General features: G+C 31.9%; 1 protein-coding gene across 1 annotated transcript; it reads left to right on the top strand.

The window, feature by feature from the left end:
• Positions 1-4389: 4389 nt before the first annotated feature.
• On the top strand, positions 4390-13805 carry LOC108773047 (Niemann-Pick C1 protein). The gene is made up of 22 exons (XM_018538765.1): positions 4390-4603; positions 6027-6241; positions 6536-6666; positions 6763-6892; positions 7021-7210; positions 7363-7455; positions 7822-8039; positions 8333-8431; positions 8515-8720; positions 9030-9230; positions 9345-9549; positions 9640-9756; positions 10016-10196; positions 10299-10426; positions 10680-10934; positions 11254-11417; positions 11704-11819; positions 11968-12110; positions 12515-12711; positions 12847-13078; positions 13346-13459; positions 13599-13805. Exons 1-22 carry the CDS (start codon positions 4390-4392, stop codon positions 13803-13805), a joined length of 3756 nt encoding a protein of 1251 aa, XP_018394267.1.
• Positions 13806-14185: the final 380 nt, after the last annotated feature.

Here is a 14185-nt window from a genome sequence, read left to right as displayed (position 1 = left end):
TGGCTATAAAACTAGTTTTGTTCTCATTACTTGATTAATTCACACTAAAATATTTGAATTTGTTTTGATTGAAAATAAGATTTCTCTTAATTAGATTTATTCTTATTGATCCAATTTCGAATTATAATTAATTACTATTGAAACTAATTACTTAATGATACGTTAACAAAAAGGATGGCAGGAACGAGCGGATACACGTCACGTAGACACGTACACGTGGACACAAATTACGTGCGATCGCGTGACGTACACGAAACAATCACACGAAATATATGTAATAAGGCATCGGTTAAGATCTGACAGCGAAAAAAAATAATAAGATACCTACTTACTAATTACTATAGGCAAGAACACGTGCAGATTTAAGGAAAAAAAATTTACGGAGGACCTTCTGTTGCTCGAATTATTGCATTGTCTACTATATATAAATTTTATTGTATAAATTCTGTCAAGAGAAAGGCGCGCCTCCGAGCGAGAGTCGATGTTTCTTTTTCTCCTCGACCCCCGTATCCTTCCCGTCGAAGGATCTACGAGGACATTCGAGAAAGAGAAGCTGAGGAAAGTGCGTGACGCGCCCGAGGAGTCGCTCCTGCGCGGATAATAGCGATTATAATTAAGTTACTGTCGCGATATCGAATGGTACTGTTTTTGGACGACATACGAAGTTCGCGGTCATACGAAGATTTTCTGTCTAAAAAGTCTTGCGGAGGACAATCTTGGATGTCCATCTTAGATGGTCTGCGATAAACGTGAAGTTGATTTATCTTTTTTTACGACATGAACATTATATCTCTGATAAAGCTAAAGTCCAGTCCGCAGCTGCGTAAACAATGTAGTAAGCACGATTGTGCATTTGGAGTACGGATGCTTTCTTCATATCTATAATATACTTACAAATGATGAAAAGCGTCTCGTCGCCGCCACCTTATCGCAGCCAGGTGTCCTCTACTCAGAGTTAATCGAGCTTAAGATAGTGCGCCTTATATCTGTCTTTATCTTTTCATTTAAGAAATCCCGTAGTGTTGTCTGTAAAAGTTAAAACATGATATCAAAGATTAAGCTTTATTCAACTATAGGCATTTCTAAAGATAAACGCGTATAAATGTACGTTGTATGATACAATTTATATCATCTTCAAATATCGTTTGTTCCATATTTATGTTCGCCGAATCATGGGAACTTCACATGCAAAATATAATAGGTAAAATAAAAAGAAAAGATTGAAAAAAAGATCGAATAGCAGATGATCTTATAATTATCTAATATTTAACCTTCTATAAGTTTTTCTTTTTAATCAAAAAGATATAATAATATATTCTGCAGAGAAAGCGAGTAATTAAATAGTTGTTTAAAGATTAGATACTTTGGAAGAACTTTTGTAAATTGATGCTAGAAATTTATTCGTGGATATCCTGGTGTCTATTAATTATTATTGATGAAAATGGTCTGCGAAAAGGGTTGAACAAGCCACCATTCGATTATTCGCGATTCCCGACGAATCCAACCCCACAATTTACGCACTTTCCTCGGTGATAAGTCAGATCGGAGAAAACAAAAATCGAACAGGGTCGAGACACTCTAGCTCGGAGACGTATCCCAAATAGTTGGCCTAGTACCAAGTTTCATATTTTTCGCCCCCCGGGTACGCAGTGGATCGTCGAACGATTGATCGTCTATTGTATGATTATTGACATTCTTCCAGAAATTTTATTGATAGATATATATAAACTTTATCGCTATCGTTGAACATAGTAATATTTGGGGGTATATACGATTAGGGCGATACCTTCGATATTTATTGGGGACACCGAGAATACTATATTGAGAGAGAGAGAGAGAGAGAAAATATGAGAGCATAAGAACGAGAAAGGGGAAGTTTCAAAGAGAAATGTGTGTGGGATTAGTAGGATTATTATATATATAAATATATAAGATATATAAGAGAGAAAAGGGGACATTAGGAGCACAGTTGAGGGAAAGAATGGGGGCGGGTGATAACGAAACGAGATAGCGTATAACGATGTAATGAGTCTTTCCAGAGGAAAACGAGAAAAAGAAGATGGAGATATATACGCCGAGACGAATTTTTTTTGCGTAAAACGAGCTAGGTGGCGAGAACCAAGGATGAGATTAATTAAATGTTGCAGCGTATGTAAGTGGAAATATATAGTATGTGCAAGAGAGTATAAAAAGAACCCTTTACGTTTTCTCAGACTCGTTACGTAAACGGTACGTTAGCAATGGAATATATTATGATTACGATGATTGCTGTATTCGTTGTTATTGTTCCTCGGTTGTAATGCGGAGACGTTTAAGAGTGATCCATTTGTACAATCATTGAGTCATTAAAATATGATTATTCATTATGGAAGTCCTGTCTCTTTTTATTCCCTTTTATCTGTCGACGATAAGCAGTGCAAATTGATCTCATTTTGGAATTTCCTATCGTCCGAATTATCGCATTGATGATATAATTTATTGTTAATTTAATTTGTTGAAATTTAAAATCGACTTTAACTTTTGAACCTCGTGTGATCAACTGATTTGATTTTACCTCGATGGAGCCAAGATTCTTGAGTATCTATTGTCAAAAACAGAATTTGAAAAAGTTAAGTCGTTTTGAGAAATCATCTTGCGCTAGATAATCGGGTGGACAGACAACTCGACACTAAAATTGTAAAGTACTATATACTGCAAACTACTATATATATTGTTTACTATATACTGCACTATTTATAAATAAAAATTATGAGTACAGTTAAGATTAATTATTATCGGATAATTTTGTTAAATAAAGCTGTTACTTTTATTGTATAATACATATTTTTCATTGATGTTTTTAAAATTTGACTCCTTACAATTAATCATTAAATATTAAAGCAGTTTTTAAAAATTTAAGAATAATAATAAAAATAAAGCATTAAAATAAAATTGTATTAAAAATCACACGTCTATACATCAGTATCGTATGTTCTTTTAAACTTGTGCTGCAATATAAATACATTGGTTTTATCGCATTGTTTCATGAGATATGTATAAGAATCGATAACTCACAGGTGTTTGATAAAATTTTAGATTGAGTTGTAAAATGATTAATAAACATAACAGATGATCAAACTAAGTAATTAAGCCTATACACAAATTGACTCCTAAACACTCATAAATTTAATTTATTTAGGAATTAGAAAGAATATTTTTAAACATTCGTATTTATTTAAAAAAGGTTATTTTAATTGAGAATAAAAAAATCAAATATTGTAATTGCGATAATATTTGTTTGTTTCTAGTATAAATTATGTTCTATATTCTCCTAAAATAAAACGAAAGAAGATAATGATCGTTATCACATACAGCATCTATCGTGATGAGTATTCACAAATAAATATTTTATTCTCAAATACACAGCCAAAACGTTATATTTTTGATATTTAATTTTCAATTAGTTTTTAATTTTTAATTTGTTTTATATGTAGAACTGAATTACATGATTTAATTTAGTAACTAAATACATTGCATCATATGATGATTTTGTAGATTGTATTTATGTTTTTTGATTCTTATTTGCCTTTTTCTTTCTTTGTTTTTAAATATTTTATCTAATTCGATCTCAATTAAACAACCGAAAAAGTGTTAACGTCTTCATCTATCAGCTATGCTATATTCCGCTATTGATAAGGAAACAGAATTCTCACCTGCGTGATAAGTTATTGGAACAGGTGGTCCGATAAATACAATTTGATATAATAATGTACGTCGATAATCCGAGACAGTTGTTCGTTCGATCTGGAAAAGAGAATATAATGCCCATTAATATATAAAAATCTCGAAACTCATTAATAAATCCGACAGTTTGACTGGCGAGTGGCAATCCGCAAAGTGAAACAGACAGAGAATTTGCAAAGCAAAACATAATCGCGATATTTTGGTGATTACAGTGATTACATAAAATTATATCGAAAGAATTATAGTAAATTATTTGACGAAAACAAAGCCGTCAAATTTGAAGTTAGATTCAAGTTTATATCATATAATAAAGAAATTAAATTATTTACTGCTAAAATAAATGATATACATTTATCGAGCATTTAACGCGTGGAGAGATTTATTAATTGTGCGCGGGAAAGATTAATTTACAAAAATGAATGGAAGCGCGAGATGGGAATTTGTTCGAGAAAGTGCATTGTCAAAGAATGATATTTATCACGTTAATCTAGCTCGCGATTATTTGTCGATGATAATAGCATCTTGAAGTTACAAGTTCAGTTGCTGCATATAGTGCATCATCGTTAAACAACGACTGTTATTAATACGTGGAATCGAATGATTTCGGAACGTTCTTTTTGATATAAATCTTCCGATTAATTAGCGTTCTCCAAGTATACCTTCAATATGACACGACTAGAAATGTTCGGATTTTTTCTTGCTCTATGTTACGTCTTGATCTCGGCGGATGAACAGTGCGCGTGGTATGGTGAGTGCGGAATAGATCTAGAGACAATGTTTCCACGGACTTGCGTAGCAAAGAATAAGGCCCAGCCGATCAACGATTTGACGGCCGAAGCTGTTTTGTTGAAAAGATGTCCGCATTTCTTCAAAAATGGCGGTTTGTACATATATTGAAGTATATTACTTTGAGATTTATTCGCGATCGCTATATAGTGATTAGAGGATGCAAAGTGGCTTTCGCTTTCAAGGATAGGAAATGAAGTCGAAAACGACAACCCCATTCCGACGCTCAAAGGGTCGGTCTGATCACTTTATAATTACGAGCATTCTAATTCAATGAAAAATTTAAGTGGTAATTTATACAAGAAATAATGACATTACAATAAAATTTTTATCGTATATACTTATCCGTACTTTATGGCAATTAATGAATTTTTTTAAAGTTTTTATATGATAAAAAATTAAATATGATTATATATATTTTAATTTTCTGATACTTTTTTCTGATACGGTCTGATACAGGTTTTTATTTTAATAGTTTTCTTTAGATTTACAGTCTGTCTAGTAAGAGCGTGGCAGGCCTATCTCTAAGAAAACTGGCTTATTAGCCTTATCTTATATTAATTATATTCAGTAGGATTATGGCCAAAATGCAATTATATTAATGAGTCCAGTCACCAGCTGCGTCTATAATAGACCACTAAAGAAGTCGCATATTCACGGCTAAGACCTCCAGATTCGTCGAATTTCGTTTTTTAAGCGCTTCGAAGTTGATGTCGGTCTTTCACGAAGCTTCCTCTTGATGAGTTACCACACATTTTCAATGGGATTCGCATCAGGTGATTGTGAAGGCCAGTAGAATGTCTCGATGTTCCCTCTTTCCAGAATGTGCAGAGCCAGTTTCGGTGTTTGGGGTAACCCATTTGGTAATTGGGGTAACCAATCTTTATCTTTACTGATAAACCAGCGTTGGGCAGACGGAATTAAAGCTTTTTGGTATATTTTCAACATTTTCTCAGCATTCAGGTTATCAGTAAAGAGATAAAGCCTGCTTTGAAACGAGACGCGTAGGCAGCTCATTTTAAAAATCGTTTATTCTAACACAGTTCAAGCAACAACGGGTACTTTGCTAATAATGCATGCAGTACAAAGGTAACACCTATCGGCAAAAACAAAAATTCAGAATATATCTTTACTCGACCGTGGATAAGCTTTGCTACGCTCTTACTAGACAGACTGTAGTGGAAAGTATGTATTAGAAGTGCCAGTCTATTATAGACGCAGCTGGTGATTGGACTTCTTATTAATATAATTGTATTTTGGCCATAATCCTACTGAATATAATCAATATAAATTTAAGGCTAATAAGCCATTTTTCTTTGAGATAGGCCTACCACGCTCTTAGTAGACAGACTGTATATGATATCCTATATTAAGTATTGTATGACTCTCCAACTAACTTGAGAAAAACCCAATTTGAAAAGAAAATATTAATAAATTTTTAGGCGATCCTACTCTCCAGCTTTAATTTCAATTACGCGCGTTTACGTATAAATTAGAACGTGTTTGATGTTCTATAGAGCCGCCGGAGCGAACATGCTGCGATGCCAATCAAATCCTTACAATGGATACGAGCATGGATATGGCGGAAAGCGTTTTCGGCAGGTGTCCAACTTGCGTAAGAAATATGTTTCGACTGATTTGTGACTTCACATGTAGCTCCGAACAGGGTCGATTCGTGAAGGTAACTGATAAAGGCGAAGAAGATGGCATAGAGTATGTCATCGAATCTCAGGTGATTTTCAGAAGTGCATTTTATATTTACATTGTAAACTCCTAAAAAAAAAATCCAAGCATAAAAAATAGAAAAAATAGTAGACAAGTATGACGATATGTTTAAGTTCTTACAGGTTAAATAATAAAACATTATAGTAACAAAATTAATAATAATAAATGTAAAAAAAATAATAAATTAATATGTATATTAAATAATATAGCAAATAATTGTAGTAGATAATTATAATTAGTGACGGCAAAATTAAAAAGAATGCAGTAATAGAATTATTAAATGTTACTGACCGTACTACAGGTTCACACCACGGAAGCATTTATAAATGGAACTTATGATTCTTGCAAAAACGTTATCAATCCTACCAGCGGAAATTTGGCCATGGACTTAGGTTGTGGCACACTTGGAGCTAGTAAATGCTCTCCAAAATTGTAAGTAAGCAGTATGACGTACACGTGTGATTGTCGAAGCACTGAGTGAAATAAAACAAAACCATGCACAATACACATGGTATATAATTTTTAAAGATGGTACGACTACTTGGGCAGACTGAACCCTTTCAAGCCTTTCGTGATTGAATATATTTACGACTCAGCTGACGAATGGGGTGACGAACCATGGAATATAACAACCAAAAATTGCAGCGAGGTTTATGACGTAAGTGCGAGAGATAGAAGAATTTCTATATAGTGTTTTGCGCAAATCAAAGATACTTTGAAACTTATTTATTCATCTTAAATCCAACATGTTAAAATGTTTTTTTTTTTCATATTTGATTTTGCCAGAACTCATCTAAAGTCTGCAGCTGCGTTGACTGTCCCATCGCGTGTCCCTTCGTACAATTAGACATTAATGAAAACAATACATTTATGATTGGTGAATTTAATGGCTATGGAGTCATAGCGGCTGTACTTGTCATTTTGATTACAATTATAATAGGTGGCATATACACAGTGATCAAGAAACGTAAAAACGGTATGAACAGTAGACAATCAATTGATATTAGAATTTTTGTATATAATTTTTGAATATCAATTGATATTAGATTTTTAAATTGATATTAGAATTTTTATAAATTTTCTATTTAATATATGTTTGAAATTGCTTCTAAATTTCTGCACTGTTAGGTTCTTTCAAGACACCAGCAAAACAGACAGACAGAAACTGTAGGCAAAGCTACCAAAAAGTCTTCGAAGTAGCTTTCGCTGCTTGGGGGTCAGGTAATTGTTTTTTTTATATATATAATTTTATGTTACATATGTATGAGTGTGGTTATTTTACATATACAATGTGATATCTTATTAATAATGCAAATTTATTAATAGCAATATTATTTTATGCATCTTTTATAAAAAAAATTGTATTGTGTGAAATATGCATAAAAAAGTATTGTTATTATATAATAATACATATCTCGTACAGGTACAGCTAAATGCAAATTAAAATATTTAAAATAAATTATTATTCTTTTTATATATTATTAAAAAATTATTTCCTTGTCATATGCTATTATACATATAACATGCGCAAAATGTGAAGTTTTTGATGCAAGTAATAAAACGTTAACGATTCTTTATATTTAACAGCGTTCGCCAAGTATCCTATTATTACTTTGTTCACTATTTCGTGCATCATTCTGGGTTTGAGTTATGGAATCAATTACCTCTCAGTAACGGTAAACCCCATAGAAATATGGGCGGCAGCGAATAGCAGAGCGAGGATAGAAAAGGATTATTTCGATAGTCGTTTCCAGCCGTTTTATCGAACCGAGCAGATCTATATAAAGTCTGTTGGTCTTGACATGGTAAAATACTTGTTGCAGTAATTATAATACAATAATTAATATATTCCTGACATTCTTGTATAAACATCCGAATAAATCCACAATATTTAAAGTTAACATTCTTCCCAACAACGTTAGATTTTTAAAACATACATATATATATTAACATATATATAACATATATTTTAATATTTAAAAATATTAAAAAAATAAAAAAATTTTATATTAGAGAAGAACTTATTATTACATATTTCTGAGATATAATAATAAAAAACTGTTCTATAATATAAAAATAAATTTTTTTTGTTCAAAAGGTAAAGCACAATACTGCAATAGGAGTTATAGAGTTTGGTCCAGTGTTTAACGAAGAATTCTTGTTAGACGTATATGACCTGCAGCAGCAGATTCTTCAAGTACGTTGGTCTAAGGAAAATTTATTACTCAGTTTTTTAATAATTAAGGATATGAGGTTAATATTTTTAACGTTTGTGTGCAGTTAGGCCAAGAAACCGGCGAAGGACTAGAAAAGATCTGCTATGCCCCTGTACAAAGCGAATTTATCGGACCAGTTACTCTTGATCTCTGTACTGTGCAAAGTATATGGGGATATTTTCAAAATGACTACACTAAGTTTAATAAAACAGAGACGGATATCGACGGAAATGTAGTTAATTACTTGGACTATTTGTACAAATGTCTGCAGTAAGTACTGATCGATACACTCGCGTTTGTATGTTTAATAAAATCATGCAATAATAACACTTTCAGTAAAAATTTACGACAGTAATTTAGTGCTCCCAATATTTACAAGTTAGAATATTAATATTAAAGTAATTTAAAGTATTTAAATATTGTTCCAATCGAGAAAAAATGTGAAGGTCAAATTTAAAAAGTAGCAAGTTATTGAGTCTTTTTTCTTGAGAGAGAGAGAGAAATACATAATAAAAATTTGCAACAAAAGTTATTAAAAAAATTTAATTTTGTTTCAAATCTTAATAAATCGTCTTTCAGAAATTCGTTTAATCCAGATTGCATGGCGCCATACAAGGGACCCATAATACCTGATTTAGCGGTTGGAGGTTTTCTGAGAGAAGGACAATTTCAATACGAGTCCTCGGATTACATTAAAGCGACCGGATTAATTTTAACGTTTCTGGTCCGAAATTCGCTTAATGAGAAGGATCTCATGCCGGTCATCAAATGGGAGCAACGGTGCGTAAAAGTCAAGATAGAAAAAAAGAATAAAATTAAATGATGATAACACTGATAATCATTATTAATGCACTAATTATATGTATTAAACTGTGCGATTATTATAAATTTCAGTTTTCTTGACTTTATGGAAAAATGGAACCGAGATGGTCGACCTGATTCCATGGACGTCGCATGGACTACCGAAAAATCGATACAAGACGAATTGGATAGATCATCGAAAGCAGAAATGATAACGGTGGTTATCAGTTATCTTGTTATGTTTGTTTATGTCGCCTTAGCTCTCGGTAAAATGAAGGCTTCCGTTATTGGCTGTTTCGTAAGTTTTACCTTTACATTCGGTTTCGTAAAATTATAAGACATATAAATGTATGCCACAAAACGCTCTAATCGTAATTTTCCAATTTAGACTGAAAGCAGAATTGTATTGAGTGTCGGTGGAATCATTATAGTAATAGCATCAGTCGCTTGTTCTCTTGGTATTTTCGGCTATATTGGCGTACCAACTAGTTTGCTCACAATCGAGGTAATTTTTATTGAACATTTGCATGTACGTATAAATTTCTTGCACATACGCAAATTACGATAATACAATAACTGCATGTGCAATTTTGGGAAAAATATTTAAGTAAATAATTTCCTAATATAAATAATACAAAATACATGGATATAATAAAAAAATTAATGCATGTGACTGTTTATTTATCAAACACAATTTAAATAATTAAAAAAATATTTAATAGAGACGTTCACAGGAAAAAATTTAATGATGAATTATTGTTCAGGTAATTCCGTTCTTAGTGTTAGCTGTCGGCGTTGACAATATTTTCATTTTGGTGCAAAATCATCAGAGAAATCCACGGACCATCGACGAAACAATTCCAGAGCACATCAGTAGAGTTCTGGCTGCAGTCGGACCTTCAATGCTGCTTACCAGTACATCCGAATGTTTCTGTTTCCTCATTGGTACGTAAAAATATATTATGTAAGTTATTTTAAAAGAATTAAGAAAAGTAGAGGTTTTCCTTCTGAGATGGTAATTATAATGTAAAAAATAAAAAATTTCAGGGGCATTTTCCGCAATGCCAGCGGTAAACACCTTCGCGATGTACGCCTCGGTATCAATTTTAATTAATTTCCTCATTCAAATAACAGCCTTCGTTGCTTTACTGTCGCTCGACTCTCGGAGAGCTGAGGTAAATTGTACAAATATTACTTAATCACAATTTTTATTAATAGTTTTACTGTGAGAGAAATCGTGTCTTCAATAATTAATATACGCATACAAATGCAAATTAATATTATTTTAATTATATCCACATTATTGTAATTATTTCGATTTTAGAAGAAATTTTGATTACCTTAACGATGATCAATATTTTAATTTTTGACGAAATTCTCGGAGTTTGACTTGTGTAATTTTAAAAATAAATGTCCAATATTTTTTAGAATAATCGTCTGGACGTTTTTTGCTGCGTTTCCGTCGAGAATAGCTCGAATGTCGACGAACACGATGGTATCATTCGCACAATCTTCGAGCGGACCTATACGCCGTTTCTGATGAAAACGCCGGTCAGAGTTGTTGTCATAGTGATCTTCGTCGCCGCTCTCGCTACTCATGTGATAGTCTTTCCACAGATGGAAATTGGTCTGGACCAGAAGCTCTCGATGCCCGAAGACTCTTATGTTCTCAAATATTTTACGGTAAAGAGTTCAAGAGAACCACGAAAATCATTAAGGCTAATTATACAATTCAACATGTGCAATCAATCATTTATGCGTCACTTCAAAATCAAAGCGAGAAATCTTTTTCTTTTATTAAAATTCGAGAGAGAAGACATATTTTTATTTTATAATATTTTTAGAATATTATATTATTTATTATGTATACGGAATATGGACTTCCGGTTAGGAGAAGGTAGCGTATGGACGAGTGTATGTATGGCAGATCGAATGTATACTAAATATTACGTTATACAGAATATACATAGCATTATAACTATAACAAATATTATATTTTTAGTATATGGAAGATCTTTTATCGATGGGACCACCTGTATACTTTGTGCTGACAGAAGGCCTGAATTACAGCAAGAAGGAAGTACAGAACATCATATGCGGCGGTCAAGGATGCAATACGGATTCTTTATATACACAGATATATTCGGCTGCTAAACAATCCTCCGTGTTTGTATCTTTCATAGTTTAAAAAATTTCGGGAAAACGTGTTGCAAGCCATAAAGAAAGCTAATAAATTTCTTCTCTTCTACTTTGTGTTTTAACAAAGTAAAATATACCTATATATTTTTATTAGATCACGAAGTACGAGATATTAATTTTATACCATGTATTTTACTTCTGATCTATTTGGCATTTGCAATTATTTTCCGGGGATTTTTATAGCTACACTATAAAAATATTTACTTGAAAATATCACTCGTGCAGGAAGAACTTTATCTATTAATCATTGCAGATCCTATTTGTCTAGAGCGGCTTCATCTTGGATAGACGATTATCTCGATTGGTCGTCGATTAGTAGCTGCTGCAGATATTACAAGAACAATCAATCTTACTGTCTGCACACTAATGGTATGTTATCACGTAAAATTATTATATTAATACATGTCTACGTATGTAATATCAATTTTCAGACAACAATACTCTTTTTAAGCTTATACGCAATTTTCTTTCTTATTAACTTAGCAAATTTATAACTTAACAATAAAATGACTTATAGGTGACTGTGAGCCTTGCTTGATTATCATTGATCAAGATACCTCCCGTCCGAACGAGACAGGTTTCAGGAAGTATATCCCGTACTTCGTGAACGACATTCCAGACGAAAAATGCGCCAAAGCTGGCAAAGCTCTTTATTTCGACGTAAGTTATATTTCAACATTATTAGAAGTCATCGTATTTTGATAAACTAAAATAGAGTATTCTTTTAATGCACAAATATGTGCTGACGATATCAAATCTTATTGAACCGTGAGATTAAACTAAATACCGATGAGAACAAGCTGGATCTTGGATGCTTCTAATTTATAATTCATATACATTATACATATGTAGATTTTTAAATGAGCGCCGAAATATTTTCGGACTTATAACACAAACTCTAGTAAATTACCGCAGTACTATCACGAGTTAAATTGATTAACAATTTTGATGCTCGTAGCATTTAGGATATTAATAATGTTGAATAACATATATTAAAATCTATGAATGACATATTAAAATTCTGTAAATAATTTATATGCTAACAAAGAGTCTTGTTTGAGTAGGCAATAAACTTTTATTATGATGAGTTTGGTCTGACAAATGTGAACGATTCGTATTTCATGGGTTACCATACGCCCTTAAAAAAATCTTCCGATTGGTACGAGGCGTTGCAAGCTGCTCGGATAATATCAGAAAACATCACAAATACAATAAATAATGCTAAAATGTCTGATCAAGAAGTCCATGTATTTCCATATAGGTAAGATTTCGATAAATTAAAAAAGAGATCCTATAATTTTAAAACAATATCGTCTGTAACTTAAAAAATCGGTAACCTTGTAAAATATAAATTGCAATTGTTTTAAATTTTCATGCTTTTCATGGCGTGTTTCAGTGTATTCTATGTGTTCTACGAGCAATATTTAACTATTTGGCAGGAAACCTTATCGTCGATAGGTTTATCCCTTGCTGTGATCTTCGTAGTGACACTTTTCCTCACAGGATTATCAGTATTCTCTACAGTAACAGTCGTTGTTACTGTCTTGATGATAATAATCAATTTGGCTGGCCTAATGTACTGGTGGAACATTAGTTTGAACGCAGTTTCTCTCGTCAATTTAGTTATGGTTCGTGTATTAATGTATTAGTATTTACATTATTTTTGCTTGTTCTCCATATGAAACACATGTCAGTTGTATGTAATTAAATAATTATTTCTATCACTAATTTAATAATTTCATCATACAGCAATATTTATGTAGCTCCATTATCAGATTACGACATAAAATTTTATCATTATTTAATAAGTTTAAAATATATTTTTTAAAATTATAATTGTTAAATTATAATAAATTTGTTATGTTATTATTACGCTAAAATATGAATTTTTGTAGGCTGCTGGTATCTCCGTAGAATTTTGCAGTCATATAGTGCACTCCTACATTACTTCTGTAGAAACAACAAGAATCAGTAAAGCATCGGAAGCCCTTTCCCTCATGGGAAGTTCTGTAAGTCTAATCAAATGTCTCGAAGAATAACCAATACACACTTTTTAGTTTAATTACCTCGAAAAAAAATGTCTAATTTTCTTAACTAAAATATTATAATATATTTTGTATATAAATTCATTCTCATACTATTTCGTAGGTATTCTCCGGGATTACTTTAACCAAATTCGTAGGAATTGTGGTATTGGCGTTTGCGAAGACACAGATTTTCCGAGTTTTTTATTTCAAAATGTATTTGGGAATTGTTCTGTTCGGAGCAGCTCATGGTTTAATATTCTTACCAGTGTTATTAAGTTTTATAGGTGAGTATTACATAATCACATTGAAGTTGCTAACTTATTTTTAATGTTATAGAACGTGCAGCGCAATAATATAATTATTAATTATTATAGGACCTGTATAGAGAATATTTATTGTTCTATGAAGTTGGTAAGAAATATTTGTAGAAAAAATGTTCAGCAATGAAAAAGCCATTCCATGTGACTTGGCTGTTAATTTAGAAATTATCAGTATGAATAGTGCGTAAATTGTTTTATTAATATAATATGACCCAACGAAATTTTAATTTCTGCATCATTATTCAAATATCATTTGCATTAGATTGGATACACAGTTGTGTATTAATCAACGTATAATCATGTATATAATCATTATGTATATAATTGTATATGTACATATTCAGCGAATCTTAGTGCGATTTTTCATCAAACCTATTTTATTATGTCG

This window comes from Cyphomyrmex costatus, unplaced genomic scaffold, assembly GCF_001594065.2.
Source record: "Cyphomyrmex costatus isolate MS0001 unplaced genomic scaffold, Ccosl1.0 scaffold102, whole genome shotgun sequence".
NCBI classification, from domain to species: Eukaryota; Metazoa; Arthropoda; class Insecta; order Hymenoptera; family Formicidae; genus Cyphomyrmex; species Cyphomyrmex costatus.
This window is presented reverse-complemented; position numbering and strand designations above follow the sequence as displayed.